Genomic DNA, 23,687 nt, shown 5'->3' on the forward strand with positions numbered 1-23,687 from the left:
TTTACATACTTAGTGGGGTTTTTTAAATTAAATTTTTTAATGTGTATGGGTGTTTTTTCTGCGTGTATGTCTGTGCATGTGTGCATGCATAGTGCCTGCACAGGCCAGAAGGGGGCGTCATCTCGTGGGGCTGGAGTTACAGTGGTTGTGAGCTGCCATGTGAGTGCTGGGAACCAAACTTTAGTCCTCTACAAAAGCAGCTAGTGCTCTGAACCCCTGAGCCATCTCTTCAGCCCCCACATTTTGGATCTTCACAGCCTCCCTCCAGGATAGAAAGTTTCAGCTTGGAGGAAATCACTACTCAACAGTTACTTACATAATTTGCCAAAAAAAAGGACAAAAGGCACCCCCAAACTAAAAGTTTATAAATGACCATAAATATGAACATCTGGTCATTGACCTGAGGCGTTGGAGGGTGGGAAGTTCCTGGAGAGGCCATTTCTCCTTCACCTCCCTCTCGAGGTGGGAACTCTTACTCTTTTTCAGGGGCTGAGATAAAATTTTCTGATTCTAATGACCTCTGATTCTCCTCCCTCCCACATCAAGGGCCATTTGTTTCAAGCTCACTCTGCTGGTTCATATTTTAAGGATCCCAACAACATCCTACTTTGAAAAGAAGAGAGGGTGGAGAGATCGAATGTCCTGTGTCAGGAACAATCCCAAGGCAAAAGGTGAAGTGAGTGTCAGTCAAGGCACCAGCACAGAATTTTGAAATAGAAAGAAAAAAAGAAAGAAACACAAAACGAAAGACGTTAGGTAATGGTAGAGCATTGGTTAGGTGTGTTGTGGGAATCATGCCCCACACAGGGGCACCCGAGAAGGCCGTGAGTCCCGGACTGGAGTCCAGCCTACCCCAGGAGCCCTGATGGAAGCTTTCTCAGTCACAGAGTACTCCTTCTAACTCACTTATGTAGCAGGATTAGCACAATGATCCGAAGCATGGCCTCCGCCACCTGGACCTGCAGACTGTTAGTTCATCGTTTAGAAAGGTCTTCACACATTCAGCCAGCTAAGGAGCTCAAGAAGACATTAGACTTGGGGGAGGCCTAAGTCTGAGGGTTGGCATCCTTACAAGAAGAAGAAAGGACAAGTGACGTGCATAGGCTGGGTGCACTGCTACATGCCTGTAATCCCAACACCCAGGAAGCTGGGACAGGAGGATTACAGGTTTGGAGACAGCCTGGGCTGCATAGCAAGTCTATCTCAAAAGGCAATAAACAAATTAGTTAAAATAAAATTAAAAGGGAGAAGAAGAATTGAGGGAGGGAAGAGACTTAAGACCGAAGAGCTGTATGGGGCAATGTACCAGGCACAGTGACAGTTGGAGTGTCATGGCTACACGGTCAGGAACTCTGAGCATTGCGGGGACCCGGAAGCTAGAGAGAGCCTGTGGAGGAGTCTTCCCCTTGCCCTTTGGAGGAAGCTTGGCCCTACCCATACCTTGACGAGAGAATGATTTCTGTTGGGTTAAACCACCAAGAAGCGTGAAGGGGAGCCTGGCCTCTTAAGTGTGTTCCCTGGTTCTGGTTCCTTCCTGTGACACTCACTAATCACACAGCATGTGCATGTGTGTGCAGAAATGTCAGAAAGCAAATGGCACACACATCCCCACACGGACATGGCTACACACTTCAGACATCAGACACCTACACTGCATTAGCCCTAGACTTTGTTTAGGAACTCAGCCATGTTTTGGATACCACGGACCAAATTTAAAAATGTACTGTTCATAATTAATGCGTTTATCAAATAATTTTATTAAGCCCCCCCCCCCCCCACGGCAGGTTTTTGGCATGCCTTTGACATTATTCATATTATACCACGACTCCAAGGCAAGCTGTCAGCTTGGCTGTCTTGAGAGATTAATGATACTTGATTTGACTCCAAACCACGGGTCATTAAAAGTGATTTAAGTGTAAGTGAAGTTCTCGGTGTTGTGTCTGCCTTCCAAGTGAAAGATCTGATCACAGCTTCATTGGGTGAGTGTTTTGTGTTCATTCATGTTCCTGAAGCGTGTGGATTAGGGCTGAGGAGACAGCTCCATCAGTAAAGTCCTAGCTGCATAAGGAAGAAAACCCAAGGTCCATCCCCAGCGGCCATGTGAAAAACACACACTTGAAATCCCAGCACTGGGGAGGGAGAGACAGGTAGATCCCTGGGGTTTGTTTGCTGGCCAGCCTGGCTGAATTGGCAAGCTCCATGTTCCAGTGAGAGACCCTATTTCAAAGAACACAGTGGCTCCTAAGGAAGAATGACATTTTGAGGTGGTCCTTTGGCCTCTCCACACACATGCACACGAATGCATGTGCGTTCACACACACATGTACACATACACAACTAAAATTTGTGAGTGACAGTCACTGCCAACACGTGATTTGGATAGAATTCCACATCAGCTGATTGCCTTTCCAGGGGCTGTGTGTGTGTGTCTCCATTTCTTCACCCGCCCTTCTGGCTCCTTCACATCCCTTCTCTCACATTCAGATAGCCAAATGGGTTCAGTGAAGCACGCAGTAGAGAAACACTTCTCAAGCCCTCTTGCCTACGGTGAGCGAGCCGTTGTCTTCTGCAGGGCGCTTCTGCGGTTCCTTCCCCGAGGAAGGCTCCTTGCTGGCAGTCTGGGGCTGTGTGTTAAAGAAGTGTGATCTTGCTTGCTGCCTCCCCGTATCCCAGCATCAGGCTTGCCTGAGTTAATTCTGCTTGTCAGTTAAGGGGAACTCTGGTAAGAGAGGTGACATTAGGGAAGAGGGGCCGAGCAGAACCAATTACCCGCTTTAATAATTCAGTGTGTTTCTTAGTAAGAGGCTGCAGAGTAAATAGCACTACACATAAATGCCGTTTTCCATTATTTATACACTCCAGAAATGGAAGTTTAATTAAGTCACACACTTGAGACTTTGAAGCGATTAAGGAGCCGCTTGTCTCAGACAGCAGGCAGGGGAGGTGTGGGAGCCTCGGCTCCCTCCTGAGCTGCCTCTGGGGTTCTAAGGATCGTTTTTCATGTGAGTGTGGGGAGGCTGGAGCCTGGATAATGGGGGCAGCGATTTCCAGGCTCACTCATGCCACAAATGTTATTGCTGCACCACCATGGCCTGCTTTAAGTTTTTTTCTACAAAAATCTATGTGATAAATTTGAGTGCATCTGTGTATTAATAACAGCAGTGCTATAATTTAATCCCGGTACTTTCAGACGCATGTATATTGTCATGATTTTTAGTGTATTTATTAAATTGTGCAACCGTCACCCCTGTTTAATTAAAGAACATATTCACCACCCCGAAGGAAACTGTATCCACTCGGTTAACCTCGTAGTTGGCTGTTTTCTGTTTCCACACATGTTCTAGCACGTATCAGTACTCTTTCCTTTTTATTGCAAAATAATATTTCGTTGTGTAGCTCACCACATTTTACTGAAGCATTCGTCTCTTGAAGAATATTTAGGGTGGGCTTGGTGACCATGCTTATTGCTGGTGTGGACATTTGTGTCTGGATTTTGTGTAGACAGATGTTTTCGATGTACATAGCTCTGAGTGAAACCGCTGAGTCGGGCGCTGCACTCTGTATTTAGCATTTTCAGGGACTGCCAGTTTTCCAGCGTGTCTATCATAGTTTCTGAAGCCGCCAGCTGTGCTGGAGGGCTCCAGTTCTCTAAGTACCTTTATTTATTTTTGTGATGCTAGGGATCAAATCCAACACTCTGCACAAGTCAGATTAGCAACGTACCACTGAACCATAGCTAGAGACAGGGTTTCTCTGTGTAGTCCAGACTGGCTTGAACTCACTGTACCACCAAGGCTGGTCTCAGACTCATGATGCTCCTGCCTCAGCCTCCTGGATTTGTCTTTCTCTCTCTGTTTCTCTGTCTGTCGTCTGTCTCTCCCCTTTCAAAATACCCCCCACAATGCTGGGCATTGGTGGTGTGGGAGGCAGAGTCAGGGATTGCTGTGAGTTTGAGGCCAGCCTGGTCTACAGAGTGAGTTCCAGGACAGCCAGGGCTACACAGAGAAACCCTGTCTTAAAAAAAAAAAAAATTCCCCCATGCCAGTACGAGGAATGGTTGTAATCACACAGGTAGATGATGGCTGGCGGAGAACAAACTGCTGTTGTTGGTTTTTGACCTGGTCCTCTTCCTTCCCGAGGTTCTGCTGAGGTTCTTCTGTCTACTGAAGGGGGAGTAAGCAATATTAGAATAGCGTTCAAGGCGTATCAGCACGAGACTGAGACTTTGTCATTGACCTTGCTAGAAAAGGGCTGGGAATGGGAAGCCTGTGCCATGGTGACTTGGCACAGCACCATCCTTCACCCCCAGTGAACTGGGAAGCAGTTGTGTAAGCCAACAGCTCCATGATCCCATTTCACAAGTGGCTCAAGGTAGCTCAGTCCTGTTTGTTTTGTTTTCCCAAGAAGGCCTTGGATAGGTTTGAGAAGCTAGCAACACTGAGACTGATAAGATGGTCCGTATAAACCAGCACTTCCATTTCTAAGAAAGCAGTCTAAGGATATAGTGCAGAAGAAGGAAAAGCTACTTACTGGCTGCAGCTGCTTGCTGCAAGCGTTTGAACTAATCGAAGAATTAGAAAGAACCAATGATAAAAATGATTATGGGTAATGGTGTTTCCTTGCGTGGAATAGTAGCTAGCCATTAAAAACAACGGTTATGCAGGCTTAAAAAAAGGACAAGAAAAATGAAAGAATCAAATAAAAAATAGCAATTAAAATTATATGCATGCTGGGTGTGGTACCACATGCTCTACTCCAGGTTCTTAGGTGGCCAGAGGCAGGTGGATCTTTGTGAGTGTGAGGCTAGCCTGATCTACATAGTAATTTCCAGGCCAGACAGGGCTACAAAGTAAGACCCTGTCTTAAATGTGTATGTATAAACACAGACACACACACACACACACACACACACACACCTACACACACACACACACACACACGAATGCTATCAAGCAGCTGTAAAAAAGAAAAAAGTATGTATTCAATTGAATAAATACCTGATTACAACATGAAAAATGCAAGTAAAAAATGCAAGAAGAGGGTTGGGAATTTAGCTCAGTGGTAGAGCGCTTGCCTACCAAGCGCACGGCCCTGGGTTCGATCCTCAGCTCCAAAAAGAAAAAAAAAAAAAAGAAAAAAAAAATGCAAGAAGTTTCATCTGACAACTTTAATATTTTATATAATTTTTAACATTTTAATTACTTATTTGGGAGGCACAGTGCATGTCCGTCATCGTGTATGTGTGAAGGTCAGGAGATAACTTGAAGGAGTCCATTTTTCCTTCTACTGTGTGGGTCTCAGGGATCAAATTTAGGTCATCAGACTTGAACCCTCTTGCCAGCTCAAGTATTTTAATATACTGTGTTTTATGGTTTTCGGCTTCAAAGGTACACTATTTTCATCATTTTCCTAAGGATAAATGTTTGTTTATTTATACTGTCTTCTGTAATATATAATGTTGAATATGTGGTATAAATGAGAATGAAATACGTAATCATCAGCTTTGGTAAACTTGAGAGAAGACACTCAGATCCATGATAGAAAAGAAAAATGCCAACACTCCTGGCCTTTCTCCCATGAAGAAGGGCAGCCAGGCAAAGTGCTAGGAAAGACATTACAGGCTGGAGAACAGAATTATTGTTGAGTGTCTCAGGGAGAAGAAGATAAAGATGAGTATATGGAGGGCACAGAGCTGGAGGGTCAGGAGGCTGGAGGCTCCTACTGAGTCGGGGCTGAGTCCCCAACACTGATGTTGGGCACCTGACTAGGCAGAAACACTGTGATCTGGAACTAAGCTCCACTGGGTGAGGAGTGACCTGGAAGTAGATGAGTGATCCCAAGAGGAGAGGGGAAATGCAGGAGAGCTTCTCAGTGTCCCACCTACTGGATGCAGGCACATGCCTGTGTCTGGTGATGGCCATGAGGAGCCAGGAGCATCCTGCTTCCTCTCCTGGGTGGGACATGCACCATGAGAGAGTGGTGCCCTCCCAAGACATCATTGATTTCATCGAGCAAGAGCTGTGTGGTAGGCAGATGTTCCCAGCATATGGACAAAGGTAAAATGTCATTGAAAGCATCCTGGCCTGGCTGAGGGCTGAACCATGGGGTGGGATGTTTTTGTGTGATGCATGTGTGTTGGTAAGCAGCCTCCATGAGTTCCCCAAGACTGTGGCATTAGAATGTGTGTGTGTGTGTGTGTGTTTACCTGATAACAAACAGCAGATGAGTATGCTTGCCAGTCTCCTACTGTCTGTGGTATAGGCAATTTCTTCCAGTTACACCCAGAGGCATGATGGGAGGTGTGGGTCAGGGTTGGGGAGAGGGTGACCAGGAAAGGTGATTCAGTGGATATTTCAGAGGATGAATGGAGGCAGAGTTCGGTAGCCATGTCCTGCAGTCCCAGCAATTGGGCATCAGATGATCAGGAGTTCAAGACTAGTCTTAGCTACATAATGAGCTCTGGGCCAGCCTGTGCAATGAGATCTTAACTCAAAAAACCAAACAAAAACAACAACAAAGACTGGCTGGAGACATAGCTCAGTTGGTTAAAGTGCTTGCCTTATAAGCAGGAGGACCTGGGTTCAAACCCCAGGACAGGCATGGCGATGCAGTTCACCTGTAACTTCAGCCCAGGGAGGCAGATCCTTGAGCTCTTGGCCAGTCAGCCCAGCCTAATAGGTGAGACCCAGGCTAGTGATCACTCCTGTCTTAGAGGAACAGCATTGAAGATGTCCCCTGGCCTCCACACACACCACTCACACATGTGTGCATGTACCTGCAAACGATGCACCTTTGTGCATGGGCACTTGTGCAAACAACCACCTACATACAACATAAATTCCAAACGGCAAATGTCTACTCCAGTTGCTTTTTATAAAACAAACCAGAGCCTAGTTACCACCCTACATCTGGCCAAGCCCAGAGCCCTGAGGGGTTAAGAAGTTCCAGTTTCCTGGACAGAGCTCCTCAGATCCTTGCAGACTGGGGGGGACATTTGAGAGGTGCTGGGTGTGCTGTAGGTAGGGGCTGGTGAAAGGCACACCATCGCAGCACCCCCATGCTTCGTTATTCATGTGGACAACACACCAGTGCTGCCCAGGATCCAGAGCCTGAGGTTTGTAATGTAATGTGAGAGGGAGAAGTGGGGCCAGCAAAGGTCTCGTTAAATCCCGACCACTGGCGCTGGACCTGGCACCAGAAGTGGCTTTTCATTACCTGTTACCAGATACCATGAATTATGCATGCCTGGTCCTTGTTTTCTGCACTGCACAGGCCAAAAACACTGGAGCCTCCCGAGGAGGGAAGAGGTGGTTTGCTCTGCCTTGGGAAGTGGGAGTTTTGCCTTCCCTTCTTCCCTTCTTTTGGATTTGATGCTGCGGGGGGGGGGGGGGGGGGGGGGGGGGGGGGGGGGGGGGGGGGGGGGGAGCGGGGGTGAGAGCCAGAGCCTCAGCATGCAGCCCAGTACTCTACCACTGAGTACATCCCTGCTCTAACACACTCTTCTTGGTGGAAAAAGTATTTGTCCATCAGTTTGGAAGGCACACACACAAATGCAGATAATAAAATGAATTTCCATATACTCAACACTCAGCTTAAGAATTGTAACTTTCAGGACTGGAGAGATGGCTCCACCTTTGAGAGTGTGGGTATGCTGCTCTTGCAGGGGACCAGAGTTCAGTTCATTGACACCCATACCAGGTGACTCACAACTGCCTGCAACCCCAGCTCCAGAGTCTCAACACTCTGTTCTGGCCTTTGCTGGCATGTACTCACACACACCACACACACACACACACACACACACACACACACACTCACACATTAACATAAATAAAAATAAATTTCATCTGTGGAAGAAAAGAAATATAACTTTTAGTCAGCCTCCAGAAATAACTACCATCCTGTATTAGATTACCTTCATTCTTGTTGGTATAATGTACTTTTATTCCATATATATCTGCAAATAAGATACACTCTTTCTTTCTTTTATTTAAGGGCAATATGGTTTATTTTAAAACAAAAACAGATAAACAAACAAAATGGTACCACACTGATCATGGTGATTAGCCTACACATGATCATGGTTTTTTCTCTTGGGTATTAACATTGCAGTTTTTAGACACTGAAAGGTTTCAATAGGACCAAGAACATGAGAGAATGAAGATCCTGTGTGAAAATGGACATAATCCCCAGAATTCATTTTACGTCCCAGAAATCAGTGGCGTTCTGCAATGACAGCACTCTGTCTTGTGTTGAAATCTAAATGTGGTTACTCTATTGCAGTCCTTACGAACTTCCTCATTTCCTCTTAGACCTGATGTTGGAGCACACCGGTCCGATTTATTCTTTTTCATGGCAATATGGTATTCCACACTCTCACCATGGCAAATATCTTGGTGTTTTTTTCTTTGCATGGTCATTAGTTTATTTTTTTAAACAGAACTGTTCTGCATGCTCTTGCAAGGGATTGTGAAAACATGCAAGAGTTTCTGCAGGTTTTTCATGTAGGAATCCGTGTGGAAGGACAGGGTGTGTGCCCATCTCCATACCTGCTAACTTGTCAATTATCTCTTTAGAGTTTGGGCCAATGTCCACTGTTGGGTACCCAACAGAGCTGTCTGTTCCCTGCTCCCATCCACGGGGGAGCTCATCAGGGACATCCTTTTGTTTATCTTATCATCTTTCCTAGTCAACAAAGATTTAAATCATTCATTTAAATTTGTATATCCCAGCTCAGACTCACTGTCCATGTGTGAAGATGAGCATGATGGACTCCTTCTGTTTAGGAGGGGGGAAGATATTCATATTTTTAGTTCTGAGAATGGAATGGACAGTCTCTTGCACACTAGGCAGGTGTCTTACCAGCGCACTATATTCCTGCCCCACTTACCATTACCTCTGTAACACACCCATGTTCCCAATTGCATGGCATACTTTAGCCAGCTGTTCACATTGGGTCTTATTGCATTTTTGGTAAGTGTGTGTGTGTGTGTGTGTGTGTGTGTGTGTGTGTGTGTGTGTGTGTGTGTACATGAGTGTTCATGAGTGTGTGTGCATATGTGTGCATCATGACACATATGTGGTGATACGAGGGCAGCTTGCAGGAGTTTAGGAGTTGGTTCACTCCTTGCATCATGTGGTTCCAGGGGCACAAACTGGGGTTCTTGGCTGTGGGCTACAAGAAACTTCTGCTGAAAGAAACATCTCAGAGGCCCCAGAGTTATGGGTCCTGTAGCTGATGCCTTCCTTAACCACGTTTAGATCATCATCTTAGTGTTGTTCACGTGGCTTTTCCTTCCATCCACATAAGTTAGCTAATGGGGAATTGGTTTTAATAGTGGGCATGACACCACCATGAAGTATAGCTAGGAAGACCAGCAGGCATGGGGGTCCCGAGGGGCGGGGTCCTTGTCGTTTCCAGGCTCGTCCTGATTTAGTTTTTCCTCTGCCACAGTCCCCTAGAGATGCTCTGATGAATTTCTTGTCGGGGAGGCCTGTCTTATTTGCCAGGTGTCACACTGCAGTCACCCAGCACTGATGGGCTCCCACCCTGTCGGCAACCCTTTCCCATTGTCTGTCACAACCCTTTTCACTTTTTAAAAACGTTATTTTTATTATATGTGCGTTGGTGTTTTGCCTGCATGTATGTCTGTGTGAGGGGGTCAGATCTTGGAGTTGCAGACAGTTGTGAGCTGCCATGGGGGTGCTGGGAGAATTCCATCTCTCCAGCCCCAACTTTTTGACTTTTTCTGCACAATACTTAGGGGTTGTCCCTTCCCCAGTGTGTGTTCATGTGTGCATGTGACATGTGTGTGTGCGTGGAGGCCAGAAGACAATCGTGGGTGTTATTGCTCAGGCTCCATCCAACTTTTTTTTTTTTCCCAAGACTGTCCCTTGCTCATCTGGAGCTCAACAAATGGGCCAGGCTGGCTGCTGTTGAGCCCCAGGGACCACCTGTCTTGCCTCCCCAGTGCTGGGATTACAAGGGGGCATCACTGCCTGGCTTTCGTTTTTTGCACGGGTTCTGGGGATCCAATCAAGGTCCTCATGCTTTCGGAGCAAGCACGTCACAAACTGGGCCCTGCCACCTTTTTAGTGTTATTTCTCTTCTTCCCTTGCCCTCTGCAGGAGGTGACTCCTGCATCTTTGCTTTGTTCACCTCTATTCTAGAATGTTCTCTCACATGTACTAGGCCTTTCAGTAAAGATTCGTCCATAAAGGAATGGGCGGTGGCTAGTAAAGAGAGAAGAATGTTTTGGAGAGGAAGTAAGGAATGAGTGAATTGAATGAGTGCTCAAGTGTCAAGTTCTAGTGTCTTAGTCAGGGCTTTCTATTGCTACAACAAAACACCAGGACCAAAAAGCGAGTTGGGGAGGGAAGGGTTTATTTGGCTCACACTTCAGCATTGCTGTTCATCACTGAAGGAAGTCAGGACAGGGACTCCAACAGGGCAGGAACCTGGAGGCAGGAGCTGATGCAGAGATCATGGAGGGGAGCTGCTTACTGGCTTGCTTCCCATGCCTTGCTCAGCCTGCTTTCTTACAGAACCCGGGACCACCAGGCCAGGGGTGGCACCACCCACCATGGGCTGGGCCCTCCCCCATTGGTCATTAGTTGAGAAAATGCCTTACATCTGGATCTCATGGAGGCATTTCCTCAACTGAAGCTCCTTCCTCTCTGAGGACTCTAGCTTGTGTCAAGTGGACACAACAAAACCAACCAGTACACCTAGAAAAACATTGCATGGACTGATACAGAACCATGAATGGAAACAGAAGTGTGACTGAGTGACCATGCATTCAGGTAAGCGGTATTGGTGGCCGTTGAGATGTAATTAGGATTCCTAATTGGCAGCTTGTGCTTGATCTTGAAGGCAGGCAAGCCTCACACGATTCTGATTGGAAAACTAGCAAGACTGACATCTTGGAACCCCAACCCCAACCCCACCCCTCCCCCCTCCAACCCCCCACCCCTGCACCAATGGGGACTGCGCATTAGGTTGGGGACTAAAGGTAAAGCTGAGATGGACAGACCTCCTAGAGGGCTGTCACGGTGCTAGGGGAGAGAAGTCAGTGGCCACATCTGAAGAGAACAGGGGGAATGAAGAGAAGTGGCCGATCCACAAAGACACCATCTTTCCTCGTGACTCCCGAAGTTAGTGAAATCCAAGAACCGGCTGCATCTAGCCTGGGCTGAGCCACCAGGCCATGCTTCTGCCAAGCTTGCTCTTAAGTAATCAAACTGGGACATGGTCCAGGATGCTCCACCCACAACTTCAACTTCCCTCTTGGTGAAAGCAATCTGGAACGAGCCTGTGAGTTCGCCAGAGGGGTGGGGGGTGGGGTGGGGCAGCCTGCAGAGTGAACTGGAAGGTTTTTGGAAGGAAGGTGGCATTTGACATCCAAGTTCCCCTGCTCTCCAAATCTTTTGTGCGAGTAAATTGCTTTCATTTGTCTCAGGGCACCTTTTTCAGCCTAACCTCTTCCAGCTTGCCTGCAAATGTTTCTCAGTGGAGCTTTTGAGGCTTGGCTTCATCTCCCTGGCTGGGACCAATCTTTATTCCTAGGAAATAGCTGGATGATGATCCTAGACTCTTGGACCCCATTTCTCCTCCCAGCTGTTCATTTAGTATTGGATACCTTGATGTTCGCAGGTTTGCCCGCCTCCCCGCTTCCTGCTTCTTATTAGGAGGAGTCTCGTACCCACCACCTCACCGCTCCTTGGCCAGACAGTCAGGATTAACACCTGTTCCTTCAAGACTGCCCTGGGACACAGTGAGCGTGGGGACAAGTAGGCTGTTCCTTTCCCTCACCGCCTGCGATTGCACGGCCTTCCTCCCATCCAACAGTCACGCATTCCACCGCAACCTAAAAACCTCCAGATGACGGGAGTATCATATTTCGAGGTTCACATGGGAAAGCCACAACTCACCCTTCTCCTGTTCAAGTTGCATCGAATCTAATTTCCATGGCCCTGTGCTAGTGGGAACCCCACAGCCCCCAGTCAGCTGTCGGAGTTTGGAAATGATATTTCCAAACACAGCCCTGTAGGCAGCCAGCAGGCACTAGACAGCTGAGTGCTGGCAGAAAAAGTCCCAGACACCTATAGCCATCCAAACAGTGACTCATCTCATGATGGCCAGGATAAATATGGGAATAAATGGTATTTTTCTACAAGCAGGAATTGTCGAAATGCTTATCACTTTATAAAATATAACAGATTGTGCCTGTTCATGTTTTGAAATGTTCCAACCATTCCGTGGTTTTTTTTTTTTTTTTTTTTTTTTTTAAGTTCAGCTTGTTTTTCTTCTTTCTAGGAGGCCTGGGGAAGTTAGGAGTTTGCACTCGGTGCCGCCCGAGCTCTGGATTCACCTGGCTGTGGTGGCCTGTGGCGATCGGTTGGAGGAGACGCTGGTCATGCTCAAATCAGCCGTGCTCTTCAGCCACAGGAAGATGTGTTTCCACATCTTCACGGAAGACGCTCTGAAGCCCGAGTTTGATAAACAGGTGAAGCAGGGTGAACTGCTGTGGCACAGTGTTTACTACGGGAGGGCCATTAGGGCCACACTGGAGGAGCTGGCAGAGCAGATCACAGCTGGGGCTGGCTGCGTGCTCAGTGGGAGGCCCTTGGATCCTTGGCCGGGAGGAGGGTGCCTTTGCTTTCGTTCCTGTGATTCAGAGATGGGCTGGAGAGATGGCTCAGTTTCTAGACTCTTGCTGAGCAAGCGTGAGAACCTCTGTTTGGGTCTCCATAGCCCACGGTAGCATGTGTCTGTAATCCCAGCACTCCTAAGGTGAGGTGGGAAGTAGAGACAGGAGAATCTACAGACGCGCTCGTGGGCCGGCTAACGTGGCTTGTGCAGCTGCAAACAACAGACCCTGCCTCAAACAGGATGCAAGAGGAGGACCAGCAACCAAGGTTGTCCAACAACCTCCGTAGGTGCTCCCTGGCATGAGTGTGTACCCAAATCCACACACACACACACACACACACACACACACACACACACACACACACACCAACACACACAAGAATTCTTAAAATTGAGCCAGTCATGTCCTCCTCTTAGACATATTGGGAGCATGTGACCATGTGACGTGGCGCTCAGTCTGTGCTGCGTTATTAGAACTGTCCACCTTCCTGGGGCAAATAGCTTATTTTTACGTATTGATGAGAAAAATTTAAATAACAAGTAGCAGGTTCAATGAAAAAACTCCAAATTATGTAGAGGATAAAAGGCAGAGTCCCTACTACTCTCCAGTCTCATATAAAAAATGTCAGAGTTAATGATTTGGTGGAGATGTTTTCGTTTTCACCCAGAGGCAAGTGTATGTTTCTGTATGTAGACACACATGTCTGTTCACACACACACACACACACACACACACACACACACACACACACACACACACGTACATATATAGATCAGGGCTGTGCTCTTCTGGATTCTCTGCTGTGAGGCCATGTCACTCTTGATCTGGGCCAGTGCTCTGCCACCCTCACCTCCTTTGGCAACCGTGGAGATTTTGTGATGCAGCTGGGTCTCCGTTTACTTGGCTCTTCCCTTTCTGAGTTTCGACCCATCCAGAGGAGCTACAGAAAGGCCAGTTCCCTCAGCGGAGGTCCTGCCCGACCTCGGCAGGCCAAGCTTTGTTTGCCTTGGATGTTTTATCTTGTACCGAGGTCTTGGATTCTGGCAGAGAGGGAACCTGCTTTGTTTTGTTTCTGCTGACTGAGTCAACAGTGCTGCGTCCTGTCATCAGGCTAGCGGAGCTTGTGAGGAATGCCAAGAACAATGTATCGGGCAGAGAAAGACTAACAACAGAAGACTAGAGAATGTGTTATGTTTCCGAAGGGAACAGTCGCCTCCAGATGCCACCAAGAGAAGCCAGGAACGTGTAGTTTCAGAGCTTTGGAGTGAGTTGGAACAATGCCTCGTGGAATCCCTCAGGGGACAAGGGAATGGAAAGCCAGGAACACTCCAGTTAGCTGCTCTTAAGCAGCGCTGTAAGGGAAAGGACAGTGACAATATAAAGATCATGGTAGTTATGTCAGCTGATGATTTGTGATCTCTTCTCATTAATCCTCACAACTCTCTGCAGAAAGTAACCCCAATTTAGTTGTTTTTATTACTGTAATAAAATACCTGAGGCTAGGCAACATTCTAAAGAAAAGTTCATTTAACTCACAGCTCTGGAGGTTCAAGGGTATGGTCCCAGTATCATCTTAGTTGTTGTGAGGATCTTGAGACTGATGAGCTGGGGCAGATGGTGCCTTACCACAGCAGAACATGTGTAGAAAAAAGACATCACATTGCCAGACAGGAATCCAGAGAGAAGCCAGGGTGTGGTGAGATTTGATCTTTTATAACAACAGTCTTGTAAGAATGAGCTCAAGAGCCCTCCAAAAACTACCTGAATCCTTTTGGGACATGCTGCAGTGACCTAAGATACTTCCTTTAAATATTGTCACACTGAGGACTGGGCTCCTGACACATGAACTTGTTGAGTGTAAGCTCAAAGTGTAGCAGACTGAGAAAACCAAGACTCAGAGAGTTCTATTGGTTTGCTCACTAAATGTCAGGTTAAACTCAACTGCTTCACATCTCTGTGGCATTTACCACAATTCATACAGCTTCCTGAACCAGTAGACAAAGGATTCACATTCAGAACTTGTTTCGCTATTTACTTGTTCCAGGGTCTTGGGCTAGTCTTTTGGCCTTTGAAGGTATTCCCTTCCCCATCTGAAACTTGGGGCTAACAGACTATTGTTAGAAAAATGATGTTCAGGATAGGTCAAGTTATCTGTAGTGATGGCTCCTGTGGAGCTCAAGACTTTGCATGCCAGCTACTTCTCTGGATCTAGATCAGGAGCTCAGTGACAGTGTTCATTCACATAGCTACACCTGCTGGAGCATTGTTGGCCAGTCAGGGTTCCCGGGATGCTACTTTAGGAAGGAGACGGCTGGAACATCAGGATTACACCTTTTGCTCCTTCTGTGACACTGACAGAGATCTCTTCAACTGTCCAGAAGCAGCCACAGGCCATCCAACTGCAGGGGCCTCAGAACTGTTCATGCACAAGAATGGAGGAAAACTGGCCATGGATCGACATTAGTCGCATCACACAGAGTCCATCTGACATCTGCATGCTGGATGCTGAGCATGGGGCTGCACATTAGGCTAGAAATTTTGTGGGGGGGAAGGGAGATGTGTATGACCATATCTGTATGGCCAACTGTACCTTCCAGAGTGTTCACGTCCTCAGAACATTCCTCCTGTACTGGCCTGGAGCAGATCTGTGTACCAGTAGCATCCGGTGGAGTGGAAGGGACCATCCCTGGGAGGAGACTGTAAAAGGCATTTCACTGTCTCTCTTGGGTTACGGACTCTAGGTGAAGCCTTCTGCTGTGTCTGAGTAGTCCATGGAGATTTTCACATGATAAGGTATGAAGTCTTCTTGCCAGTTGTGGTGGTTTGAAAGAAAACGGCCCCCAAAGGGAGTGGCACTTTTAGGAAGTGTAGCCTTGTTGTTGTAAGTGTGGTCTTGTTGGAGGAAGTGTGTCACTGCAGGGGGCGGCCTTTGAGGTCTCTTTTCTCGAGCTTCACTCAGTGTGACAGTCAGTCGACTTCCTGCTGCCTTCTGGTCAATATGTAGCCAGCACCACCTCTGCCTGCACGCCGCCATGCTCCCTGTCATGACAATAATGGACTGAGCCACTGAAACTGTAAGCCACCACCTCAATTAAATGTTTTCTTTGTAAGAGTTGCCACGGTCATGGTGTCTCTTCACAGCGATAAAAAAAAAATTTCCTAACTAAGACACTCATGCTCATATATGAGCTAGGAGGCAGATCCTCCAGTCTCAGCCTTCAGAGAATCCCCATTAAACCTTCAGATTAGCATATCTCACCCCCAATTTCAGGAGAGGCCCAGAACCAGACCATCTCAGCTCACAGATTTCTGACCTTAAGAACATTTTTGAGTGGACTGGAGAGATGGCTCAGAAGTTAAAAGCACTGGCTGCTCTTCCAGAGGTCCTGAGTTCAATTCCCAGCAACCACCTGGTGGCTCACAACAATCTCTAGTGGGATCTGATGCCATCTTCTGGCATAAAGGTGTACCTGCAGATAGAGTACTGATATACATTAAAAAAAAAAAAAAAATCTTAAAAAACAAAAAGAACACTTGCTTACCAGCCAGGTGGTAGTAGTGCACACCTTTAATCTCAGTACTTGGGAGGCAAAGCCAAACTGATTTCTGTGAGTTCGAGGATAGCCTGGTCTATGGTCTATAGAGAGAGTTCTAGGACAGCCAGGGCTACACAGAGAAACCCTGTCTCGAAAAAAAACAAAGCACTTACTTTTGAAAAAAAAAACAAAAACACTTGCTTCTCTTTCAGAGAACCCAAGTTTGGTTCCTAGCATCCACATGGTGAACCACAACCATATGTAACTCCAATTTTGGGGGATTCAATCCCTTTTTCTGTACTCACAGGTACCAGGCATGTATGTGGTACATATATATATACATGCAAGCAAAAAATAAATAAATAAATAAATAAATAAAATAAAACAAAAGATTTGAGCCTGTTTTCTTGGCACAGGCCTATAATCTCAGCTCCATGGGAGACTGAGGCAGGAGAATCACGAGTCCATGCCCTGCCTGGACTACACAGTGAGTTTAAGGCCAACCTGGGCAACCTAGTGAGACTGACTCAGAACAAAAAGTATGAAGGGGACTGGGGATGCAACTCTGGCAGAGCATTGTCTAGTGTGCATGAGGTCCTGGGTGTGTTCCTCTATGCTCTGCATACAGACACCACACACACACACACACACACACACACACACACACACACACACACACACACACACAGGGAAGGAGAAATATAAGGAGGTTGGCAGGATGGCTTAGCAGGTAAGGGTGTTAGCCACCAAGCTTTACAGCCCGAGTTCAGTCTCTGAGACTCACATGACAGGAGGAGGGAACTGGCTCTGCAAGTTATCCTCTGACCTCCACACACGTGAGGTGGCATGCATGTGCACAGACATATAAGTAAATAAATAAATAAACAGTTGTAATAAAAAGTTTTTAAAAACTATTTGAGATAAACATTTATGGTCTTAAGCTATTACTTTCTGGGTCATTTGTTACAAGGTAATAGTTAATACTACTTCTGTGCACACACACATATATGTAGCTACACATTCAGATGAGGAACAGTGACAGGTGTAATGATGTGACATCTAAGGCTAGGTCATGAAAAGAAGATAGCTTTTGTTTGACTTTTTGGGGTGAACTGTACCTAGAAGTTGCCACCATGCCCAAAGAAGTTCAAGTGGTCTGTGTGAGGAGACCCTCAGTAGAGGCCAGCAGAGAGAGGAGTGAGGCCTCAGCCAACGGACTGCCTTGGGCACCAGGTATGTGGACGAAGTTGCCTCCGGATGGATGTTCGTACCTGGTCTTCAAGGCTTCTTGTCTGAGGCCCCAGGGTGGTGAAACAGCGTCCCTGTTCCTACTGTGCCTTGTCTGAACTCCTGAGCCATGGATTCTGAGTGTGTAAGAGGTGGTTGTTTGACGGGCCACAGTGACTGCCGAGTTGTGAATTGGGAGCTGACTCCTCTAGGAAGTGATGGTCAATGCTTATGATGCTCTTCTGCGTGTTGGTTTCCCTGATGTACTTTCTCTTGAATTGCTTCAAGTCTTTGTGAGACCAGTCAAGGGAGTTGTAGTAGCAATTGTTGTGGTTCGGGTCTGGACTGTCCCCCAAATGCCATGGTTAAGCTCTTGGCCCTCCTTGGTGCTGCTGGGGGTGGTGGACCCTCAGGAAAGTTAAGTCTGTGGTCTTCAGTGCTTGGAAGTGTCTCTTAGGGCCTCAGCTCACTTCTGTTTTTTTTTTTTTTAAAGAAAGATTTATTTAATTTTAAGTGTAGGGTTATTTGCCTGCATGTATGCCTGTGTGCTACATACATGCAATGCCCACAGAGGCCAGAAAAAGGTATCAGCTCCCCTAGAACTGGAGTTACAGATGGTTGCGAGCCACCATGTGGGTGCTGGGAATTGAACCTGGGTCCTTTGGAAACACAGTCAGTACTCTTACCGCTGAGCCATCTCATGTATTTCTTCTGCACACATTGCTGTTGTGATCTGCTTCCTTGTCACGAGCCCCACAGCACCTGGACCAGCCAACCAGGGCCTGGAACTATGGGCCAAACTAATGTTTTCCTTCATTTTGCCTGTTACGGTGTTGGTTTAGTTTGGTTTGGTTGAGACAGAGTCTAACTACATAGCCCCGGCTGGCCTGCAACTCACAGAGGTCTACCTGCCTCTGCCTTTTAAGTGCTAGAATTGAAGGTGTCCACCACCCTGCCAGGAACCTTTCCTCTTTTTAAGTCGATTGCCCCAGGTATTTCATTGCAGTGCAGTAAAGCTGGCAAACATGGGTATTAACAGCCTGGCAGAACACATGGCATCACTTCTTTTCTATGCAGTAATTATGGTGACAGTTTAGATTTAAAACCTGGGACTGTCTGTAGGTTATAGAACGTCTCTCTGTGTCCATTTTTGTCATCCATATCTCAGGACAAACCATTCTTCTGAGTATGTATGTAGAGTGTCATGGTGGGCCAGTCTGATTACAGATTTATTCTTTCACTCTGCGAAGAAGATTCTCCGGAAGGTGTGCTATCCACTGGACATTTTGTTGCAGCAGGTGGCTGAGGCTGGGTTGGGGGGAGGTGGGCAGTGTCACCCTTTCCTCTGCTGTCCCCCCAGCACTGAACATTGTAGGAGTGTTTAGCGTTTTCTGTGATAACTTCCTGGGATATTTAGAACCACATATTTTTACCTCAGGATAAAAATTTAAAAAAAAAGTCAGCCACCATGGCCGTGCCTCGGGCAGCTGTACCATGGGTTAGGTCGTCTATATTTAGAACGTTCCTCTTCTTTTTTTAAAAAAAAGTTGTATTACATGCAGCCTCTCTTTAAGAAAAAAAAGAACAAAAGGCCCCAGACATTGCTTTAAAAAGATATCCTGGGGCTGGGGAGATGGCTTGGCTTGTTAAAGAGCTTGCTGAGCAAGCCTGATGACCCTGGGTTTGATCCCAGGAATGCAAGTAAAAAGCTCCAGGTAACTCACATTTGTTATCCCAGAACTCCTACTGTGAGATGGCAGCACAGACAGAATCACCCAGAAGCTCACAAGTCAGGCAGCCTGGAATATGGGGGTGGGGGGGAGTCAGCAACAACAGAAGAGACTGCCTACACACACACACACACACACACACACACACACACACACACACACACACACACACACTGGGGACAAGAAGGGCTGCATGTTGAGGGGGAAAATGAGCCAAGCAGAAAAGAACCTATGCCTGACGACCTGAGTTCCACCCCTGAAACCCCTGTGGGAAAGGAAGAGCTGACTCTCAGAGGTATGCTCAAGTGTGTAAGCATCTGTTACACCTTCATGAGCAAATGGCTCTAGATCGCCAGTAGTTCTGGGCCCTGGTGAAGGGCTGCCAGAAGGAAGGCCTTGTAAGGAGGAAGTGTGAGCAAGCCAAAGTGTAGCATAGATCAGTAGTCATATTTGGATCATTCCAGAGGGAAGTCCCTAGCAAGGGCTTTGTGGGCACTTTTTGATTGGGTGAGCTTAAGTAGTGGGCAGTTTCTAGAGGTTAGTTGCTGGTTTCTAATTAGCCTGGGATGTAGCTGTTTGAATTAAGTGGGTCTCAGTTGCTTAGGTAGAAACCTGGTATATCGGAGCTAACGAAGCCTCATTACCTCTGTATTCACTACTTTGCCATTGCTGTGATAAAACCCCATGGCCAAGGCAATTTATTGGAAGCAAGGGTTGGTTTGGATTTGTGGTTCTAGAGAGGTAAGAGTTCATCCATCGTGGCGAGAAAGCATGGCAGCACAGGCTAGAGCAGAATGCTGAGGACTTACCTCTTAAACCACAAGCAAAAATGGACCGGCATGTGGCTTTAAAACTTCAAAGCCTAGTAACACACTTCCTCCAGCAAGGCCGCACCTCCTAAACCTTCCCAAACAGTGCCGCTAACTGGGGACCAAGCATTCAAACATCTGAGTCTGTAGGGGACATTCTCATTCAAGCTCCCACAGCTCCCAATTAATTATTCTATGAGAAGCAGTAATTATAACAGTTAACTTCTCAACAGAAATACTAGCTAATACACAATGAGATAATACCTTCAAAATGCAGAGGGTATGTCAGCTTGGGTATTCTTTCCTGGTTAAACTACATACAGAGAGTGAAAGAATTAACAGCCAAAGATCTTCATTAAAGGAGATTTTTATAGGATGTGCTTTAAGATGGAGTCAAGTGATTCCAGAAGAAAGGTGAGATCATGAGGAAAGACCAGATGTAGGCAAAGTGAAAGATGGGTGATTAAGTACTACCTAAGTTGTAGAGTGAATGTTAAAAATCAGACAGAAATATATCATCTGAACCATAGTTAAACATTCCATGAGTTTCCTGTAAGTCAGGAGTATGATGACAGTTAGCATCTGACTTCTTATGGATGCTAACATTTTGAAGAGAAGCACTAAAAAGAGGACGTGGTATACAGAATATGGAGGTGGGAAATCTTCATGAAAAAAAAAAAAAAAAAGACTGGAGATGGGAACGAAACCAAAAATGTTCAAGTGTAGCTTTGAACTTGGTAGAAATAGATTTAAATGTGCACTGTAGCCTCCATGGACTGAGGCTGCTCTCACTGAAGGCATGAATTGGGAAAGAGAAATTAGATACTGATAAAGGGGATCCCCCAACACACACACACATTCTTGGAGGGCTGAGTTAGGGCTCAATGTGTGCCTAGCTTGCTAAGTGGTCGGTACTATTGTACTGTGTGTTTATGGGGGTGGCAGTTCTCCTGAGCCAGTGAACTTGATCGTGGTATTACTGCTGGTGTGGGTTCAGATTGGTCAATGCCCATCATTAATCAAATGTAAGATACTGTCAGCTGTCACTCAGAAATTGTCAAGTACTCCCAATATTTCTAAAAGTTTATGTTTATAAAATGATGTGTACGTTTTAAACAAATAACCAATAGATTTGTGAATCACAAATTAAAAAGACCCAACTCCCACAGTAGTGCTCAGGAGAACAATTTTGGCATATTTTTCTATTCCATGTCTGTGCTTTTTTAGTAGTTTTTTGTCAACTTGACAAAGGCCGAAGTCATCTGAGAAGAGGAAATGTCAGTTGAGGAATCACTTCCATCTGACTGGCCTGTAGGCAAATCTGTGGGGGGTTTTCATGATTAGTAATTGATAATGGAGTTCTGCTTTCTCCAGTCACCAGGCATGTATGTAGTTCACATAAATATGTGCAGGAAAACCACACATACATACACATTGTGGTAGCTTGAAAGAAAATGGCCCCCATAGGGAGTGGCACTATTGGGAGGTGTGGCTTTGTTGGAGTGGGTGTGGCCTTGTCGGAGGAAGTGTCAAGCCATGCCCAGTGTAGCCTCTGCTGTACAGTTGCTTCTGCTGCCTGTGGATCAAGATATAGGACTCTCTGATCCTTTTCCAGCACCATGTCTGCCTGTACACTGCTTGAAGATAATGGACTACACCTCTGACACTGTAAGCCAGCCCCAATTAAATGTTTTCCTTTATAAGAGTTGCTGAGGTCATGGTGTCTCTTCACAGTAATAGAACACTCGCTAAGACATACATAAAATGAATACATCTTAAGAAAATTAACATATGCGAAGAAAGAAACATATTCACTATAAAAGTTCTGAAGAATATAGAAATATCAACAGGAAATGAGACCCATAAGCACCACCTGTAAAGGTGCCCACTTTTAATAATAGGATGCTGTCTGTTAGATTTTTCTCCATGTATAAAAGACATACGCATGGGGGTTAAGAGTTAAGAGCTCTTTCTGCTTTTGCAGAGGACTTGGGTTCAGCTCCCAGCACCCACATTGGGTGGCTCACACTGTCACTCCAGTTCCAGGGGATCCAATGCCCTCATCTGGTCTCTGCAGGCAATAGGCACACACAGGGTACACATACATGTAGTGTGCATACATACTTGCAGGCAAAACATTCACGTAAATCTTGAAATAAAGATGCATGTATTTTTGCTATTAGAGGGATCCAAATTAGAATTTTTTTTGAGACTGGATCTCACATAGCCCAGGCTAGCCTCAAACTTGTGTTCCTCTTACCTCAATCTCTCTAATTCTTGGATTACAGGCATGCACCACTGCACTGGACCACATAATAGTTTTTGCATATATCACATCAAAACATACAGATCTTCTTTATTCTACATCATTCCATTGTATAAGTCTATCATAATTTTTATTTTCCCAGTTCCTTTTAAATCAACATTTAGATTCTCTCCAGGTTTTATTACCACAATCTACATTGTGATGAGAGCCCTTGTACCTCTGTCTTTGGGATCTTGTTAACCAGCTTCTGAACTCTTCTGAATTGCCCTCTTGACATTTTATCCAAATCTGTTTGTGGACCAGTCTCCCAGCTCCCCTGCCAACAGCAAACATTCATTTTCAGTCCTAGCGATGTTGTAGGAAAACGTTTTTTCACTTAGTGACCAGTAGGAGCAGTGGTGAAGCCAGACTGGCTATGTGAATTACCTGGATGATTTCCATTGTGCCAGCCAGAGGCCCCTCAGGTGTTCTCCGTGTATCTCGATGTCTGACCCTAACCCTTCTGTCTCCCCGTGTTTTGCAGTTGCGCCAGTGGCCCGACTCATATACAAAGAAGTTTGAGCACAGAATCTACCCCATCACATTTTCTGTTGGAAACCCTCAGGAATGGAAGAAATTATTCAAACCCTGTGCCGCCCAGAGACTCTTCCTTCCGGTAGGAACCCCGTTGTTAACAAGATGCAGCTTGGGAAAGACTTCCACTTGAAAACAGTGAAATCACCTGAGGTGTGTTAGAGACCCTTACTGCGGGGGGGATAAAAGTGCCCCCCTCAGTTCTAGCGTTGATACTCTCAGCCTGCTGTCTGCAGACAGAGGATCTAGAGGCTTTTCCCTCAAGATTTTGGGTCTGAGAGCAACCAAAGCATGCCTTAGACAAGGGACTTTGGGACTGTGGCTTCACTATTTACTAGCTTGTGAACCTCAGCCTCAGTTTCCTCCTTGTGCATGGCTCGTAGAACTTGGTCAGTGTTAGCTTCTGTTAGCATTTCTCAAACAACAATAACCATTACTAGATGTGCCCAGAAATTCATAAAGGGTCCAGAGTCTGGTTTAGCCTTTCAGTTTTAAATTTTTGTAACTGAATATTTTTGTTTTGTTTTTTAAAAAAATCTTTAATGTGAGAGCATTTGCCTACCATGCACTAGGCCCTGGCAGGGTTCCATTCCTGGTACCACAGAAATGAGGAGGAGGGAGGAGAGATAAAAAGCAATAGAGGAGGGAATATGAAAGGCATTGAATACATCAAAACTGAGGCATTGAACTGGGAGGGAATTGAGCTCTGAGTATCTGAGGGAGCCATGCCTTCCGTAGACATTTGATAGAGTGTCATTTAGGTGACCATGGTCTTGCTCCCTAGACCTTAAGTCTAACTGGGACCAAGGCAGAGAAAAAGCGCCATGGATATATGTCATATACAGTCCCACTGTATCCTGGAAGAGATCTTAGAGACCATTTGTGGCAAGACA

General features: G+C 46.1%; 1 protein-coding gene and 1 non-coding gene across 2 annotated transcripts in view; both read left to right on the top strand.

Moving 5' to 3' along the window:
* Gxylt2 (glucoside xylosyltransferase 2) overlaps positions 1–23,687 on the top strand; it is a 96,726-nt gene that overhangs the window by 14,472 nt on the left and 58,567 nt on the right. The window contains exons 2-3 of the mRNA XM_052722043.1: positions 12,317–12,506; positions 22,745–22,876. Of these exons, the coding sequence (XP_052578003.1) occupies positions 12,317–12,506; positions 22,745–22,876 (322 nt within the window). The remainder of the gene's footprint in view (positions 1–12,316; positions 12,507–22,744; positions 22,877–23,687) is intronic.
* Positions 6,522–6,601, top strand: Trnai-uau (transfer RNA isoleucine (anticodon UAU)). Its single transcript has one exon. It is a non-coding gene; the product is annotated as a tRNA-Ile (tRNA).

This window comes from Peromyscus californicus, unplaced genomic scaffold, assembly GCF_007827085.1.
Source record: "Peromyscus californicus insignis strain IS unplaced genomic scaffold, ASM782708v3 Scaffold_6__1_contigs__length_162567912, whole genome shotgun sequence".
Classification (NCBI taxonomy): Eukaryota; Metazoa; Chordata; class Mammalia; order Rodentia; family Cricetidae; genus Peromyscus; species Peromyscus californicus.